Source organism: Sebastes umbrosus, chromosome 1, assembly GCF_015220745.1.
Source record: "Sebastes umbrosus isolate fSebUmb1 chromosome 1, fSebUmb1.pri, whole genome shotgun sequence".
NCBI classification, from domain to species: domain Eukaryota; kingdom Metazoa; phylum Chordata; class Actinopteri; order Perciformes; family Sebastidae; genus Sebastes; species Sebastes umbrosus.
The window spans coordinates 730,001-749,867 of NC_051269.1; the positions used below are offsets into that span (position 1 = coordinate 730,001).

At 39.1% G+C, this 19,867-nt stretch overlaps 2 protein-coding genes across 2 annotated transcripts in view; both read right to left on the reverse strand.

The window, feature by feature from the left end:
- mcm2 (minichromosome maintenance complex component 2) overlaps positions 1-1,422 on the reverse strand; it is a 20,993-nt gene extending 19,571 nt beyond the window's left edge. The window contains exon 1 of the mRNA XM_037786322.1: positions 1,266-1,422. Coding sequence (XP_037642250.1) covers positions 1,266-1,271 — 6 coding nt within the window. The 5' untranslated portion in view covers positions 1,272-1,422. The remainder of the gene's footprint in view (positions 1-1,265) is intronic.
- Positions 1,423-3,351: 1,929 nt separating this feature from the next.
- On the reverse strand, positions 3,352-18,620 carry pigu (phosphatidylinositol glycan anchor biosynthesis, class U). The gene is made up of 12 exons (XM_037786365.1): positions 18,491-18,620; positions 14,301-14,365; positions 13,480-13,539; positions 12,901-12,963; positions 12,457-12,566; positions 11,830-11,930; positions 11,098-11,195; positions 10,817-10,971; positions 9,675-9,818; positions 9,461-9,585; positions 7,343-7,485; positions 3,352-6,258 (listed from the first exon to the last, which is right to left on the reverse strand). The coding sequence occupies exons 1-12, from the start codon at positions 18,618-18,620 to the stop codon at positions 6,145-6,147; spliced, it is 1,308 nt and encodes a 435-aa protein (XP_037642293.1). The 3' UTR covers positions 3,352-6,144.
- Positions 18,621-19,867: the final 1,247 nt, after the last annotated feature.

Below are 19,867 nucleotides of genomic sequence, written 5' to 3' on the forward strand. Positions count from 1 at the left end.
ACAATAAAGACCTAATTGAAATATTAATTTTGATTAATAATAAAGTACTTTTACTTTACTTGTGTATTTCTATTTGATGCTCATTTATAGTTCCATATCTCTACGTTGTCATGGAAAATATTGTTACTCCACTACACATATTTGACAGTTATTAAGATTTAATTTACATAAACATAAGCAACCCAGTAAAGTAGATTAAATTAGCTCCACCTCAACCAGCCGGGACATTAAAATCATGATGCAATACTCATAGTAATAACATATAATACAACACCGGTTTTAACTTATTAGATCATTCTACCACCTGAAAAATGTTTTTAATAATTTGTTTTTACTTACTGTGCAATACTCCTAAATTATATCTGTTTTTAATCTGTGATATTTCATTTTTAATAATCTGTTTAATGGAAAGATGAGTTCGCTTTGCTGTGTCTGATCATCATCATCCACAGATTTAAAGTTATCAGCTAACTTTAAACTTCATTTCACCTTCTTTTGCACAAATAGGATTCTGGGAGTAAACTACATCTTCCCATATACAAATATATATATATTTAAAATACATACATAAAACATATAATTGAATTTAATACAAGACAAAAACACAACCCGACTAAGGTGCTTGGTGTTGCACTCCGTGTGTAGACGTGTGTAATGTTGTTACCATGGTAGTCTAGAGAGAAATGAGTGACAATAACTGATGGAGATGAAATATGAATAATGACAAGTCAGGTTCCTGGCAGCCATGTGGTTCAAACTCAGTCACAAAGAGATCAAACATGAAGTTATATTAAATAATACAGGATGGACGATGAGACATTATGTGTTATTGTATCTGTGTTAAAGTAACTGTTCATCATGTAAACGGACGGATTCTCTTTATTGATCTTTATGTATCTCAGCAGCCACATGGTCAGTCTGCTCTAACAGCAACAGAACAAAACAAACAGACACAGATGATTATTGATCATGTTAGGAACAACAAGAGACTGAACTATAATAGATCCCATATTGAAAGCGGATTTAACTTTAGATCAGTATTAACTCAGTGTTGTGATCAGAGAGCAGCTCTGACTCTCTCCTCTCTGTCACTGTTGTGATCAAGACTACAGCACAAACATCACACGTTTTAACAGCAGAGAAGTCAAACTACAAACTTTACTCAGTTTCATTTAACGAGTTGTTCCTTCAGTAAACACGTTCAACACGTTCAACCCGTTAACACGGAGCAGTTTTAGTCTGTTTCTACAGGTTTTCACACTCACCGCCATGTTTCCGTCTGTCTCTGTCTCTGATGAAGAAACTTCTTCTTCTTCTTCCTGCCGAGAGTCGCTTTTCGCGCGAAAAAAACACGTGACGCTCAAAGCCCGCGAAAATGAATGAATATTCTAATCCGCCGCCGTCGTCTCGCCTCCTCAATGGTCGGTCGGGTTTAAAGAGGCGGGGCTAAAGAGCGGAGCGTTCGGTCTGATGTGCCCCGCTGCTGAGGGTCGGTGGGCCAGTGTGAAGGTGACGTCAGGGACGGGTGAAGCGGAGCGGCCCGGGATTTAAAACAAACACACCCTTCTCTGAGCGGAGGCGCAGGGCCGGCAACTTCTTTTCCCGGGAATATTTGGGCCGCGTTCAAATCCGCTTCACAGCCTCCTGAAACAGCTGGCCACGTCCCAACACCATCATTCATATCTCCTCTTCAAAAACATAAAGAAATAAACATTTAAAAAAACAACATAAAAGCTGATTAACATCTGTATAATAGTTAAATTAATACAAAATAATACATAAATAAATGCAAGAGCAAGTAAATTAATATATAAAATATACCGTACAAATAAAATAAAACAAAGAATAAGAACACAATTTAAACGTGTTTAAAGGGGATGAACTTCAGAGTAACACTGTGTGTTTGGGTGGGTGTGTATATATATATATATATATATATATATATATATATATAGTTTATAGTTTATAGTTTATAGTTTATAGTTTATATTTATATATATATTATTATAATTATCATAAATATATAAACAAATGCAACTTGTGATTTTTAGGTTGTAGCGGTTTAGTTTTAAAGCTAGAGTGAAGATACTGGCATTATATGAGCTATGAAATGAACACTAGCTTGTCACTAAGGAGGTTGTATAACGCTCCAATCTAACACTAAATGTTGGCGAGGAAAAACTGTCATGGCCATTTTCAAAGGGGTCCCTTAAAAGGGGCCATGTCCACTTTATGATAATCACATGCAGTTTGAGGCAAGTCATAGTCAAGTCAGCACACTGACACACTGACAGCTGTTGTTGCCTGTTGGGCTGCAGTTTGTCATGTTATGATTGGAGCATATTGTTTTATGCTAAATGCAGTACCTGTGAGGGTTTCTGGACAATATCTGTCATTGTTTTGTGTTGTTAATTGATTTCCAATAATAAATATATTCATACATTTGCATAAAGCAGCATATTTGCCCACTCCCATGTTGATAAGAGTATTAAGTATTTTTGCAAATCTCCCTTTAAGGTACATGTTGAACAGATAAAAAATGTGCGATTAATCGTGATTAAATATTTTAATCGATTGACAGCCCTAATATATATATATATATATATATATATATGAAGATGAATCCTTCATGAGTGTCTGTACAAACATCTCATAGCGATCCATCCAACAGTTGTCAACATATAGAAGCCCAAACTGTCAACCTGCTGATGACATTAGAGGAAAAACCAGTAGCATTCCTCTTCATGTTAATCCATCCAATACTTGTTGACATATTTCAGTCTGAACCAAAGAGGTGAGCCGACATCTTGTCTGCTGCTAGCGTGGCTAAAACAGCTAAAACGCTCCAAGCTGCAGAGTAGGAAACATTTGTCTTTAGGTTCACACCTGTCACATGTTGGTTAGGAGGTAAAACCCTCAACAGGAGTCCTTCTGGTAACTCTTATGTTGAGTTGTGTATTGATAGAGTTGTAGGATGGGAATGTCCTTCACTTTGGTCCAGACTAAAATACAACTTTAACAAACTTTACCACAAGTAGATGGACCGGTCCACAACGACTCCTACTGACTTCATGTCCTCTCCATGTAAATAGACTTAATGAATGTTTTACTCATCGGGGATGAAGACACGCAGAATTTAGTTCATTTCTTCGATTGATGAGAGCAGCAGCTGTCGACTCTCAGTTTGGCCAGAAGTCAAATTTAAATGTGTTATTCTTGTGTGTAAATTTTAGTATGAAATATTACTGGTGTTATATCTGACTTTACATTTTAAATTCTGCATGAATCCAACCAAAAATTAATGTAAAAAACAAAGTGAAAATGTTGATGCATTCACATCATTAATGATAATTAAAACCAACACCTCAAGTTTAATAATCATTATTTATGACATGTTCACTCATTCATCAAATATAACATCACCCCTTTCAAACTTTGCATTCTAATAGCTGCAACAAAACCAAACACATTCCTATTTATATACAGTATAAAACAACCATAGAGCTCCTCCTCCTTCTGAAATCTAAATAAACAAAGAAAACAAATTAAATCTCTTTGCAAAGTTTTAGTGCAGCAAATAAATAAATATCACAGATTTCTTCACTCATTGGTATCAAAGTGGTTTTAAAAAACATGGAGCAACTGAACAGACTCGTCTCTGTGTTTGTGTTTCACAGTTAATATCTGCACAGAACTTCACATGAAAACCTGTTTACAATAATAAACCTTTAGCTCGTATTTAGCTGCTGATGTAGAAATGATTTCAGTGAGTCTTTTTTTGTTGTTAATTCTATCATTATTTTCACAATTATTAAACAAAAACATTCATCTGTGGACGTCAAAATAAAACATTAAAATCAATCTTTAACTCAGAGTCCCAACACTTCTGAGGCTGTTTAAGGCTTAGTTTAAGGGTGTGAATTAAATCATTAAAGAAAGATTTTTAAGTAGTTGTATGTCAGTAGCTTCTACTAAAGGCAGACATGTTTTCTTCTTGATTACAGTCTTTGTTCTCTGGTTTCCAGATTGAGGAGAAACGTTATCACATGGAAAGAAACATGAGTGGTGGTGTCTTAACTTCACGTTACACACTGATCTAAAGCAGCATGTCCTGTGTTCACACGGGGAAAGTCACTAAATTAAGTGAACTCAAAAAGTCAGTATGCAGTACGGGTTGATGGACACTATTCTCCCACAATGCAATGCAAAAAGGAAAATGGAGATCACAGATGTAAAAAAAAAAAAAGAATCAAAATAAACTTCAGAAGAGAAGAAAACAATAAAATATTCAACGTTTGTAGAGACGTTTGTATCGTTTCCTGTTCGTAGAAAATGGTCAAGTATGTAGATTTGTTGTATTAACAGGTAAACATGTACTATGATGATCAGTGTGTAGCTGTATAGAGCACACCAGCGTGTAGTACCAACTCACTAGGAGTACAATGAGGCGTTTATGCTGCATTTGAGTGACGTTGAACAGGATGGTAGATTTCGGTTTCCTACTTGAAGATAACGTTCGTGTCATCTCAAATCCTGAAGTTAAAGAACAAGTTGATCTATTTGGGAAATAAACTTAATTCTCTTTCTGGTGGAGAGTTAGATGTTCAGACTGAAACCACTCATGTCTGAACGGTGAATATGAAGCTCCAGCTGGTTAGCTTAGCTTAGCAAAAAGACTGGAAACAGGTGGAAACAGCTAGCCTGGCTCTGTCTTAAGCTAACACCATCCACCTACCAACCAGCACCTCTACAGCTCTCTGACTAACTAACACGTTATATCTGGTTGCTTTAATCTGCACAAAAATCAAAGTGCATCAAACAAACATCCTACAACATTAGGACACAGGCAGGCTAGCCGTTTCCCTCTGTTTCCAGTCTTTGTGCTAAGCTAAGCTAACTGTAACTGTAGCTTCATATTCACTGCGCACACATGGGAGAGATACCAATCTCATCTTCACCCGTTCAGGGAACGATTCATTTTAAAAGTTTAACAATGACTTCATTATAAATAACTTTGATCATACATGCAGAAATAGAGGAACATAGGAAACTTTAGCCGTTAGCTGTTAGCGGTTCATTTGGTGGACTTTGTGAGCTCTAACGTTTGATTACTGACTGCAAACAGAAAACACAAAGGGATGCAGCAGCTCTTTAACCTGCTGAACACATTCACTGTGGTCTCTGTCAGACTTGCTCTCTGGGTTTGATGTATTTAGAGAAATATGTGTGAAGCTCTCACGGTCCCAGGAAGTGTTTCCCATGAGGAGGTTCGTACTGGTTTGACTGGTTTTCACTTGAGATGAGATGCAACACTGATCATATGGAATTTGTTCGTTAAAGTACAGACACGTTGAAAAGTTGTTTCCACTTTAAAGAGCAGACGGTGTGAAATAGAGGAGACAGTAAGAAAGTGGTGAGAGAGAGAGAGAGAGAGAGAGAGAGAGAGAGAGAAATGGATCATTTAAGGCTTCCACACAAACCATTACACATTATTTTCCCACCACAAAGCAAACCAGTTCAAACACAAATGTAACCAGGTAAAAGTGAAACAACACAAATAAAATGTGTGAGAGAGAGCTGGATATATCAGGAAATATCAAATCAGAGGGAGTTTCCCACATTTAGATGATTTGTTTGAGTTTAAGAAGGAACAAGGCTTCAAACTAAAAGCCCCAGCAGAGTGAGGTTTCCTTCCAGAAAAAAAAAGCTGCGTGAGGGTTGGCGCTTCAAATAAAAGCTGTCCAGGACAGAGCTGCAGAGAGCATCAAAATAAAATGCTTCTAGGAGTAGCTGTCAGGAGGAAGAGGGCTTCAAAATAAAAGCTACCCTCGCAGGTTCCAGGTAAGAGTGAGGCTTCAAAATAAGAGGAGAATCAGAAAAGAGATGTTTAGTTGTTTGTTTCTCATGGCAGCAGAAAGATTTCTACATCGGTCATGTAGTATGTTGTGATTTCTTTGCATATGACGCCGTAGCACACACACTTCCTGCATGTGTGCTAATGTTCTGATGTCATGTCTGAGGACCAGAGAGGCTAAAAGTCTCTAATCCTCCTCAGTTTGTGTTTGTTCCCGTTGAGGATCAGCGAGACCTCGAGCAGTTCCTCCCGTCCCGGTCGAGGCTGCCAGCCAGCTGCCGATGTGGGTTTTATTTCAAGACTAGCGTCGCCTCGGAGCCATCTTTCCTCTTCAGATACAACCCGTAGCTGAGGTGGTGTTCTCGCCTCAAGAAGGCGTAGAAATAATCCGACACCAGCAGAATCTGAGAGGAGATAAATATTAAGACACTGATGAATTCCTCAAGGAGTAAATAAATCATTAATAATTGATTTAAATAAATCATTAATAATTGATTTAAATAATGGTAAAAGCAAGCCCGAAAGAAGGAAAAATACAAAATAACAACATCAGCGAGACCTTAATAAGATGACTTACTGCAATGAAAAATAAAATAAAAACAATCTATAGAATGTACATTTTCTCTGTTCTAAAAGGTCCGTTCCAGTTAAACGGGACATATCATGCTCATTTTCATGTTCATATTTGTATCTTGGGTTTCTACTAGAACATGTTTACATGCTTTAATGTTTAAATAACCTTTTATTTTCGTAATGTTGTCTGCTTGAATATACCTGCATTTACCCTCTGTCTGAAACGCTCTGTTTTAGTACATTTCAATGGAATTGCAACAGACTTGCGTTGCTAGGCAACAGCTTGGGTCCATGTGTACTTCCTGTCAGCTGATGACATTCACATCCACTGCAGCAGGAAATAGACTGGGACACATTAGAATGTTTATGTTTAAAACTTTGAAATGGTCTAAGTATTGTAGATTTGTAACATCACAAATGGACAGAAATCCTGACAGCTTGTTTCAAATGCAAAGTTTCTGAATACGGGCTGTGTGTATTTCTCCATGGATTAAGCGTTTCAATGCTTTCACAGTATTTATATAGAACTTACACCTGCTTTATAATATAAAAGCCATGAAAATGTCACTTTTTTATAATATTGGACCTTTAAAGGAAAAGTTCCACATTTTGAGAAATACATTCCTTTGCTTTCTGGCGGATGAGAAGATCGATATCGCTCTCACGTCTGTATGTAGCCGGAGTTAGCAGCCGGTTAGCTTAGCTTAGCACAAAGACTGGAATCAGGGGGAAACAGCTAGCGTGGATCTGTCCTACAGTAACAACATCCACCTTCCAACCTTCACCTCTACAGCTCAAAGGATTAACATATCTACTGTATGTATACAGTACCTGGTTGCTTTAACACTGAAGCGGTTTTACTGGGGCTAATATGTCTCAGTATTTGTTGGCTGGGATCAGTCCAGACCGTCCTACCTGTGCCACGTTGAACAGCAGGGTGATGGCGTAGTAGAAGTTGGAGTTGGCGCTGCCGGCGTAGATCCAGAGATGCCAGAGAACCGGGAACAGAGCGGAACAGGCGAGCAGGACGCAGGACACCAGGAAGATGTTCCTCAAGACTGAATGGAGGAGAAACCAGGAGAGACAGAGACTGTTTTTAATGTGACGCCTCTTCTGGATTATTATATCAACACAGAGTCTGAAATTCAGATTTTTTTTGTGCTCCTCTATTTTATTGCATGTTGTTGTTAAAACAAGAAAATGTCACAGATATTAAATCTTGTTTGAATTTAAAGTAATGTAATAATCTGGAAGATTTTCATTTAAATAAATGTCTGTTACGTCACTTTCTATCACTGAATGAGGTCACACAGTGGTGGTTGTGTCCCATTAATTAAAGCCCTGTTGCAGTATAATGAACTGGGTGTCTGTGGTGACATTAACTGGAAAAATCACAATCATATTTAATCAACATATCAGCCGCTGTTATATATATATACAGTATATATTTATATATAAATTATTTTTTTTACTATGTGTACTGAGCATCGTTAGCACAAACAAAATCTTTCTGGATTAATTAAATTCCATTTGATCTCCTGTTCAGGTTGCAGACTGAGTGAGCTCTGGGCAGCGGTGTAATTAGGTAAATAGAAGTATTGGATCAGGGTCTCGGATCAGAATCCCTGCCAGAAACTCTTGTTCACTGTTCCCAGTAGACTGCACAAAGCGAAAAAACTAACATTTCATCCATTCACTCATTCATGTGCAATATCAACATTTCATATTTCATATTCATATGTGCAATAAGGTGAACCCAACCACTCATTCAGTCTATTTTTTATATACTGTTTTTTACTGTTTACTTACTGACTATACTGTATCTTTATTATTGACTTGCTTAATTATTGGATCTTGTTTTGTTTTTTACTGAGGCCTCTTTTTGTTGCACTGTACCCTTTGCTGCTGTAATCCTGCAAATTTCCCCTTTGTGGGACTAATAAAGAATGATCTTATCTTAGCTGTATGCTTAACGTTAGCTAATTACAAGGCTTTGTTGAATACTCGATTCTGATTGGTCAATCACAGCGTTCTACGGCCTGTTATTTTTTTATAACTGACCGTTGCTACGTATAAAGGACCGTTGCTACGTATAACAGACTGTTGCTACGTATAACAGGCCGTTGCTGTGTATAACAGACAATTGCTATGTATAACAGGCCGTTACTATGTATAACAGACCGTTGCTTCGTATAAAAGATAGTTGCTATGTATAACAGACCGTTGCTTCGTATAAAAGACAGTTGCTGTGTATAACAGACCGTTGCTGTGTATAACAGACCGTTGCTACGTATAACAGACCGTTGCTACGTATAACAGACTGTTGCTATGTATAACAGACCGTTGCTACGTATAACAGACCGTTGCTATGTATAACAGACCGTTGCTACGTATAACAGACTGTTGCTATGTATAACAGACCGTTGCTACGTATAACAGACCGTTGCTATGTATACCAGACCGTTGCTTCGTATAACAGACAGTTGCTGTGTGTAACAGACCGTTGCTACGTATAACAGAACGTTGCTACGTATAACAGAACGTTGCTACGTATAACAGACTGTTGCTATGTATAACAGACCGTTGCTATGTATAACCGACCGTTGCTATGCATAACAGACCGTTGCGGTGTATAACAGACCGTTGCTACGTATAACAGACCGTTGCTACGTATACTGTAACAGACCTTTGCTATGTTTAACAGACCGTCGCTGTGTATAACAGACCGTTGCTACGTATACTGTAACAGACTTTTGCTATGCAGTTTTCATGTGCGGACTCTGGTGGACCATTTTTGTGTCTAATTACTGATTTAGTAAGTAAGTAAGTAGCCGTGTAATAAGCGAGATAATGTACAGCTAGCAGGTCATTGTTGTGAAATAAACCCCGACAGGTCGGTGAGAGTCAGCATCGCCCTGTCGGGGTTTCTTTGACAACAATGAAACCAAGACGACTACTGACTGAAGACGTACTGTGAGTCCTGTGATATTTAGTATACATTAATATACAACATGTTGTGTGTTATCCGCTCACATCGGTGCAGGTGACTCCAGACAGGAAGGAAGGCCAGGTAGAGAGCGATGTCTCCCACCGTGGGGTAAGACTTAAAGATGGAGATCACAGCTAACTGCATGAACATCAGAAACACTGGGTGCTCCCTGGAACACAGACACAGATTCACATTAAAGAATAACAAACACACAGCAGCGGCAGTAGAGATGGAGTGAGAGCGAGAGGAAGACTTTACTTGAGTTTGATGGACAGAGGGATGGTGTAGAAGAAGACGTTGATCTGGAAGACGCAGAGGAAGAAGAGGCGGAAGTGTTCAAACATCTCAGCGAAGAAATACCAGAAGAGTCCGATGTTGGGGGTCAGGTCTGGTACTGAGAGACTGGAGGGGACAGACGGTCACACAATCAGACAATATTAAACATATACAATGTTTAAACAACGATTATCAAAGACTTGTGACCACGATGTGAACTGAGAGGGACATTTAACGGTAAAGCACACTTTCTACAGACTACGTAGACTCTTAATGCCCATTCTGCTGTTTTCTTCACCTGTATACAGACAGAGAAGAAGACACTGCTGCTGTGAGGATGGGGAACATAATATTTCAATAGAGGGAGTGATCACAATCTCCAAATAATAATATTTTCTATTTACGTATATAGCACTTTTCAAGCATAAGCACAATGTGCTTTCCAGATTATAAGATTTACAGAATAAAAATTAAAAATCAGAAACCCATGTACCCGCTATTAAATAGATTTTCTTTTATCTTTTAAATATTTTAAATAAAATGTTCACACTTTTTTTTAATAAATGTTTATTCACATAACTTTAACTGTGTTGCTCGCAGAAAGCTTAAAGGTTTGATTATTTCAAAGCTCCGTCAGACGCTGAGCCACGCTTAAGATGATTATTCTAAATCTTTAATCCAAACAATGTTATTATTATTAAGGTAATATATCTATCAATACTACTCAGGTGCAACTTCATTCCATTCACTGTGCAATATCATATTTCCACCTGTGCAATTGTGTGAATAGTCTGTTTAATGTTAATCAATTGTTCCAATTTTTAATATTTCCCCTTGTTTATGTTGTTCCTATTTTTATATTTCATTCTATTTAAATTGTTCATATTTTACTACTTTTGTTTTTTTTTTTACTGTGGGACTAATAAAGGAATATCTTATATCTTATATCTTAATACAATATTTTAACAGTAGAAATGTGTTAAATAGAAGATGTTGTGTTTTTCTTTGACACTTAAGTCGTCCATGTTAGCATTTCACTGGCGTGCTGTGACGTAACTCCCTCACACAAGAGGTTGGATTGAATTCATCCATCGTACCAACAGTTTTCCACAGTGTGAACTCACATGAACCCGTAGACGGACGGCAGGTAGTCCCAGGAGCCCAGCAGGAAGAAGGAGAGGCAGACGATGACGAACAGGCTGCCCAGGTACATGAAGGCGTACTGAGTGATGAACCACCAGAAACTGACCCGCCGGAAGTTCACCGGGATGTACTGACGCTGGGGAGGGGGGGAGGAGGAGGGATGTTAATGAAGACATAAATCCAGGAGATTATATCCAATAATTTAATCTAAGACTCTTTAAACAGCCGTGTGTCCATTCACTCATACACAACAACAACATACCTGCATCAGGTAGAGCAGCGCTGGAGCGCACAGCGTGACAGGATAGATGGACTGATAGGTGGCCAGGGACAGAAATACGGCACTCAGCAAAATGTTTCCTGCAACACAAACAGGAGGAGAAACTACATTTAAATAGTTCACACAGTCAAGTGCAATTACTAGAATACAATACTGGGATGTCTCCTGCAGTGAAATCACTTCTTCTTTACATATCATTATTTAATTACAAAATAAAACCTACAGAAAACCGTCGTGTCCCACTCAGTTATGGATCCAAACCTGTGGACTGACTTTAGAAAGATCACGTCACGCTTTAAATCAAACTGTCGGAGCCAAATGTCATTTTGTAGTTTAATATTATTCATTATGCAACGGATAATGTACAGTGAGCCGGTCAAACCCCTTCAGGGCGATGCGAAACCCCCCCCCGCTTCACCCTGAAGGAGTAAGGAGCAACGGTCTAATGTACATAGCAACGGTCTTTTATACATAGCAACAGTCTGCTATACATAGCAATGGTCTGTTATAAAGAAATAACACAGACCGTAGAACGCCGTGATTGACCAATCAGAATTGAGTACTAAACAAAGCTGTGTATTAATATTTATTATTGTTAATATGTTTGCAGCAGTCCGTCTCTCTTTGGTACTTGCTGTCATTTATCTGAATGTCCCAGCTGATGTGCAGACTATGTGAGGGCACTGATGGCTCCTGATCCAACACAAACTGTACCTTTTATTGTAGAGAGGATGAAGAGGCTGATGACGGCGTTGTTCAGGCCACAGGTTGACTTGGCGACGCAGGACAGGATGGTGAACGGGTTCAACAGGTAACTATGATAGAGGAAACAGTGTGAAGACAGAACCACATGACTACTGGTCTGATAAGAAGATGTGGAGGTATTTCCTTCACCACCATGAACCAATATTTACATTCAATAAGAACACTGTGGACCCACTGTGATCTCACTGTGAACCCACTGTGGACCCACTGTGATCCCACTTTGATCCCACTGTGAACCCACTGTGAACCCACTGTGATCACACTCTGAACCCACTGTGAACCCACTGTGAATCCACTGTGATCGCACTCTGAACCCACTGTGAACCCACTGTGAACCCACTGTGAATCCACTGTGATCACACTCTGAACCCACTGTGAACCCACTGTGAACCCACTGTGAACCCACTGTGATCACACTCTGAACCCACTGTGAACCCACTGTGAATCCACTGTGATCACACTCTGAACCCACTGTGAACCCACTGTGAACCCACTATGAACCCACTGTGATCCCACTGTGATCCCACTGTGAACCCACTGTGATCCCACTGTGGGAGGTGTGTGTGTGTTACTTACAACATGGCTACTTTCAGGGGGATGTAGTACATTTCTTTGGGGCTCCTGATGAGCTCCAGACAGTCGAGGGGGTAGCGGTCGGCCTCCAGGGCATATTTCTGCTTTCTGAACTGTAACAGCATCAAACAGGTCAAGTCAAACTTTATGTCTTTATGTCTTATCTGTGGAAAATATAATTTATTGATTAGAGCTTGGCCATGTAGCAGTGAAACCAGAATATAGTTCTCGTTAGATAGTAGACAGATGATGTAGTTGAGATCAATAATCATACATGTCCATATCAATATCATAATACTACTTTTATTTGATACCACTCAGACAATAAAACAGTTTTTGCCAACTTGGTGTATCAGGTTGAAAATACTGGAATTTCCCTTTAAAGAACAATTTATTTTTTGAACACATTTTCTCTGTATATCTGAAGACACATCACTGTTCTCTTACCACTTGTTTGTTGTAGTCGTTGACGGTCATGTAGAGAGCCACAGCAGTGATCACATCTGCCAACTAACGAGACAGAAAGACAGACTGAGCAGCTGAGCCTCTGAACTAGAACTAAATAAATAAATAACCATATAGTTTAGTTTCAAATCACTGGAGGCAGACATGTCTTATCACAGAAGGAGCGGTATAAATTAAAGTATTGACTGCTGAGATTTCCCATCGTTACAGAAAATCCTCCCGTATATTTAATACGATGGAAGTCTGAAGAATCAGCATCTCCGTCTGTTTTTTGTTTTTTTTAAAGTTTTTTTTGGGGGCATTTTTAGCATTTTTATTGACAGGACAGTGGATAGAGTCTTGGAAAGGGGGGAGAGAGAGAGTGGATGCAGAAAGGGCCACAGGCCGGATTCGAACCCGGGCCACCGCGGTCAGGACTGAGCTTTGTTACATCGGCGCCCGCTCTACCAACTGCGCTAACCAGGCGCCCTCAGTCTGTTTTTAGTAGCGTTTTATTCCGACTCAAAACAGAAATGTTTATTGTGCTGGAAATATTAAAAAAAAGAGCATGTTCCTACTCACCATAAATGTTATCTCTGCGTAGTCCACCAAGAAGTGGAAGAGGTAGATGATGAGAGGAGTCTGAGGAGAAAAGATCAAACATGCAGTTGTGACAATAAGACACATTTATCTACACATCGGTGTGTTTATGAGGCACGATCTGGTCAAATTCATGTTTTTACATCATTTCTACTGATGGATATTGTCCTATTGATCTCTGACGGGATGTCTCTCTTTAAAGCAAAAATCTTCTTTCCAATATTTTCCAATAACTACTACTACTACTGCTACTACTACTACTACTACTACTACTACTACTACTACTACTACAACTACTACTACTACATAGAGGTTTGTCTATTGGAAACATGCATGTTTGTGCAGAATGTTAGCATACCAACAAATAGAATTGCCACGTAAACCTCTTCTACTTAAAAGCTGGTTTGGTTTCCTTGATTGAGAAAATAGAATAATGTTGTATTTGCATCTTTAATACATGAACCTCTCTGATTTACTGCCTCATTCTAGAAGAAAAACTTTATACAATATTTTGCATATTCCATCCTCTTCGTTTCAAACACTGTTCAGCTCTTTTCATTTTTAATGCAGTTATATTTTCTTGTAGATTTTTCTTTTCTCTATTTCTGATTCTTGACTTTTGCAGTACTTGTTTTCATTGTTCTTATTTTCTCTTCCCGTTTTTATTGTTATGCACCAAAAATGTGAAAACCTTCCAGGTAATAAATCTGATTCTGATTGTGAAATACTGATGGATTTTTTTTTTTTTTAATTTGAATTTTTCTCTAAACATGGAGGTGTGTGTGTGTGTGTGCATCTCTCACTTCATGGAAAACATCTCCAGAGTAGGGTGAGACTCCCAAATCCAGCAGAGCCAATCCTTCAACAACTGCAAACAAACAAAGAAAACAACAGGTTCATTATGCAGCGTTGGTCGTCGTCACCGTGTCCGTTCAGAATGGGCTGATTGGGTCAGTGATGCTATTGATTGGGTCAGTGATGCTGCTGATTGGGTCAGTGATGCTGCTGATTGGGTCAGTGATGCTGCTGATTGGGTCAGTGATGGGGTCGGTGATGCTGCTGATTGGGTTGGTGATGCTGCTGACTGGGTCGGTGATGCTACTGATTGGGTCAGTGATGCTGCTAATTGGGTCAGTGATGCTACTGATTGGGTCAGTGATGCTGCTGATTTGGTCGGTGATGCTGCCGATTGGGTCGGTGATGCTGCTGATTAAGTCGGTGATGCTACTGATTGGGTCAGTGATGCTGCTGATTGGGTCAGTGATGCTACTGATTGGGTCAGTGATGCTGCTGATTGGGTCGGTGATGCTGCTGATTAGGTCGGTGATGCTGCTGATTAAGTCGGTGATGCTGCTGACTGGGTCGGTGATGCTACTGATTGGGTCAGTGATGCTGCTGATTGGGTCAGTGATGCTGCTGATTGGGTCGGTGATGCTGCTGATTGGATCAGTGATGCTGCTGATTGGGTCAGTGACGCTGCTGATTGGGTCGGTGATGCTGCAGGCAGCTTTCTGGAGAACCGCTCTGAGCTTCCTCGAGTCCTCAGCAACACACCTGTCCTGTCACAGTTACATCCCCTGGCAACGCTGGAGTATTCACCTCATCTGGCGGCATAATCTCACACGCGCATTGATGGAGCACGAGCTGTACCCAGCATGCCGTTCAGCGGTGTAACGGTTAATAGGGGTCCCCTATCAATACACTACACAGTGTGTACATAACACTCTACTGATAAATACGTCCCGTAGATCTCATCGCTGCATTTCCTGTGGTCCTCAGTAAAACACCCACCGAGGGTGAAGTCGATCGGATGAATGTCTACAATAATGCAACTTCCTGTTACAGCAGCCTAATGAACAATTCATGAAGGGTGGTGGTGGTGGTGGTGGTGTGTGTGTGTGTGTGTGTGTGTGTGTGTGAGCAGCCCTCACTTCAGGGTGAGGCACCACAGCTGAAAAGGCCAAAAGAAAGTTTCAGATTTTGTTAAATTAATCAATATTTCATTACATAATTGAAACATTTGCACCTTATAGAAGCTAAAAGACTGCCTCTATATTGGAGCCATTTAACGTTTAATAGTTTAATGACAGACGTCTGATAGGTTTATCAAGTATTTCCTCAGTGTTTCAGTAGAAAACCTTGATGTTGACATTTATGCTGCAGTTCATTGTGTTTGTTGTGATGCGTTCATACACCGACTGAGCTTGTGTCCATGCATCGCTACGACTATCAGAGAGAAACGTGTGGTGACTCCAGCTTCTGTTCATCTGAGCATCATCATTATTAGCTCAATATCATCATTATTATTAGATCAATATCATCATTATTAGATCAATATCATCATTATTATTAGATCAATATCATCATTATTATTAGATCAATATCATCATTATCATTATTTATTTCATTGCACGATTTAATCGTCAACCCTTTCAAATGATTTCACTTATTTTCTCATGTTTGTGTTTGATTTGTTCTAACGTTTCTTGTTCCGTTGATACAACAGGATTTTAAAGTGAAAGATGATGGGGATCCATTTAAATTTCTATCTTTTCTATTTATATTCATTTTATTGTCTACTCAATGTGTGATAATAAAAAATAGACAGAAGTGGAGGAAAGACTCAATGACTGTGTAAAAATACTCAATCAATAGTAATCGATTCAACATTTAACTGAGATAAAAATTAAAGTGGTTGCATGTAGAGCTTCCGTAGTGGAACTAATCAGAGTACAAATTTGAGGTACTTTCTACTCCACTTCATCAGCACTACATCAATATTTAGAGGTAAATATTGTATTTTTTTACTGCACTACATTTATTTGACAACTTTAGTTAAACTATATTTAAAATAAAAAATATATTCACAAATACATTATAACATTTTGAATTCAGGACTTTTACTTGTAATGGAGTATTTATATACTGTGGTATTTCGGGTCTGAGTAACGTTACTGAAGATCTTATTGAAAACTGCTCCCTACTGACAGCTGTAGGACAAGTAAAGCACAGTCAAAGTACACTAGTTTAAATTAAACTGTAGTAATAGAGGGACAGTAAGTGCTCGGGTGAAGTATAAGTACTTTAAACTAGTACTTGAGGAAGGTATTTAGTTACTTTCCACCCCTCATGTTAGCCGGTAAAGATTCTGGTAAAGACTCTGGTAAAGACTCTGGTAAAGACTTCGGTAAAGACTGCGGTAAAAACCGTGGTGAAGACTCTGGTGAAGACTCTGGTAAAGACTCTGGTGAAGCCTCTGGTGAAGACTATAGTGAAGACTCTGGTAAAGTCTCTGGTAAAGCCTCTGCTGAAGACTCTGGTAAAGACTCTGGTAAAGACTCCGGTAAAGACTCCGGTGAAGACTGCGGTAAAGACCGCGGTAAAGACCGTGGTGAAGACTGGTGAAGACTCTGGTGAAGACTCTGGTAAAGCCTCTGGTGAAGACTATAGTGAAGTCTCTGGTAAAGCCTCTGCTGAAGACTCTGGTGAAGACTCCGGTAAAGACTCCGGTAAAGACTCCGGTGAAGACTCCGGTGAAGACTCCGGATGAAGACTGTGGTGAAGACTCCGGTGAAGACTGTGGTGAAGACTCTGGTGAAGACTCTGGTAAAGACTCTGGTGAAGACTCTGGTAAAGACTCAAGTAAGGACTCCGGTAAAGACTCCGGTAAAGACTATAATGAAGACTATAGTGAAGACTATAGTGAAGACTATAGTGAAGACTATAGTGAAGACTCTGGTAAAACCTCTGGTGAAGACTCTGGTAAAGACTCTGGTAAAGACTCTGGTAAAGCCTCTGGTGAAGACTATAATGAAGACTATAGTGAAGACTATAGTGAAGACTCTGGTGAAGACTCTGGTAAAGACTCTGGTAAAGACTCTGGTAAAGACTCTGGTAAAGACTCTGGTAAAGACTCCGGTGAAGACTCCGGTGAAGACTCCGGATGAAGACTGTGGTGAAGACTCCGGTGAAGACTGTGGTGAAGACTCTGGTGAAGACTCTGGTAAAGACTCTGGTGAAGACTCTGGTGAAGACTCTGGTAAAGACTCAAGTAAGGACTCCGGTGAAGACTCCGGTAAAGACTCCGGTAAAGACTATAATGAAGACTATAGTGAAGACTATAGTGAAGACTATAGTGAAGACTCTGGTAAAACCTCTGGTGAAGACTCTGGTAAAGACTCTGGTAAAGACTCTGGTAAAGCCTCTGGTGAAGACTATAATGAAGACTATAGTGAAGACTATAGTGAAGACTCTGGTGAAGACTCTGGTAAAGACTCTGGTAAAGACTCCGGTGAAGACTCCGGTGAAGACTCCGGATGAAGACTGTGGTGAAGACTCCGGTGAAGACTGTGGTGAAGACTCTGGTGAAGACTCTGGTGAAGACTCAAGTAAGGACTCCGGTGAAGACTCCGGTAAAGACTCCGGTAAAGACTATAATGAAGACTATAGTGAAGACTATAGTGAAGACTATAGTGAAGACTCTGGTAAAACCTCTGGTGAAGACTCTGGTAAAGACTCTGGTGAAGACTCTGGTGAAGACTATAGTGAAGACTATAGTGAAGACTGGTGAAGACTCTGGTAAAGACTCCGGTAAAGACTCCGGTGAAGACTATAGTGAAGACTCTAGTGAAGACTCTGGTGAAGCCTCTGGTGAAGCCTCTGGTAAAGACTCTCTCTCTCTGGCTGGTTGCTGCATCATCATCATCATCTCTGACCCAGAAATCATAATGAAGAACCTCCATTAGAAAAAACACGGAAATACGAGTCAGAACTCATTTAAATCTTAAACTACATAAATCACAACAAAGCTGTTATATTCTCCTCAATAAACCGTCAGTGGGGTTTCTAGATGTAATCGGTAATTTAGGTTCTTTATGGTTAAACCGGTTACCGACTGGACTCAGTGACCGGGTACCACACCGAGCAGAGGAGAACACGGAGCGGCGCCTCAGCGACAGAGTGACCCCCCAGAGAGCCGCTGCACCCCGCTTACCTCTCTTCCAGGCGGTCAGCGGAGACACCACCTCCACTCTCTCCGAGATCAGCTCCGCTAGACTGGATCTGTACAGAGCGGCACGGACCGTCACGGCTACAATCAGAAGTAGTGTCAAAGGAGCCGCCATGTTGACAAGGAAGGAAGGAAGTCCACCGCCCCGCGAGGTGCACGATGGGAAATGAAGTCTTCTTTGCTGCAAAGGAAACTGAATGGAACTCCAAACGGAAATATATAAATAATAAATGTATGATTAGAAATAGGTGTTTTTTTATTATTATTATAATTATAATTATTATTATTATTATTATTATTATTATTATTAGTAGTAGTAGTAGTATTTAATTTGTCATAATCATTATGTTTTAAAATTCAAATGCAATTGATAATCATTTTATTCTTGGATAGTCTCAACCTTGGTTTTGTGTATATAGTAATAATAATAATAATAATAATAATTATTATTATTATTATACTATTTGGTCTTTTCTTCTGTTTTTAGAGTTTCCTATTAACACTAATTATTAATTAATTATTCTAATTGTTTGTTGTTAGTAGATGACTCGCTCTACATTTGCAGTCAGTTGATAGAAACAGTAATTGTATGTTTACCAGTGAGCCACAGACAGCAGGGAATACGGTTTTACAAAGCGGAACGATAAATCTTGAGCATGTTTCACCCCGGGACTCTTTCTGCGTCGGATAAAAACACAATGGACCGGAAGCAAATGTCTGTAAAGTTAGACACATTAAACCCTACACCACAGGTTTTCCGCCATGCATACTTTCATTTTATTAAAATAAAATTCACTCAGATTAAAAAGTGATTTAGTTTATTTTCAACAACTGACACATTTAGGGGTCAAAGTAATGTCAAGTTTAGAGATGTATAGCACACAGCAAACTGTTTAAATAAAGGTTTCCAAAAATAATTAGCTGCCAAAAAATATCACCTGATGATTTTTGAATGTTTAAAAAAACAAAAAATGTTATTAAATTTTTATTTACAAAAATTAAATAATGTCAGTGTCATCATGAAACCTCGCTGGACTGGCATAAAAAGAATAATTCAACACATCCGGTACTACTACGACTACTTCTACTACATTTACTGATATTTGACTGAATTTATAATAATAATAAAATATATTTTGATCTTACGACTCATAATGACATCCATTTTACATACCGAGTAGCAACTTGCACATTGTATGGATGCACACGTTTAAATGGCATAGGCCTACATTTTTACTTTTAACTCATTATCACTACTTATCTATCTATCTATCTATCTGAAAAATTCCAATTTAAGGCTTTAAATTCACTTGAAATGTGATTGAAAGTTGTGAAAAAAGTTTCCGTAAGATTTATTTGTCA

Excerpts from the sequence above, each read along its gene's own strand:
- pigu (XM_037786365.1), bottom strand. The coding sequence starts at position 18,620 with ATGGCGGCTCCTTTGACACTACTTCTGATTGTAGCCGTGACGGTCCGT. Across the intron at positions 9,819-10,816 it reads CCGTCCGTCTACGGGTTCAT|TCTCTCAGTACCAGACCTGA; the intron begins GTGAGTTCACAC and ends TGTCCCCTCCAG. Across the intron at positions 6,259-7,342 it reads TGCTGTTCAACGTGGCACAG|ATTCTGCTGGTGTCGGATTA; the intron begins GTAGGACGGTCT and ends ATCTCCTCTCAG.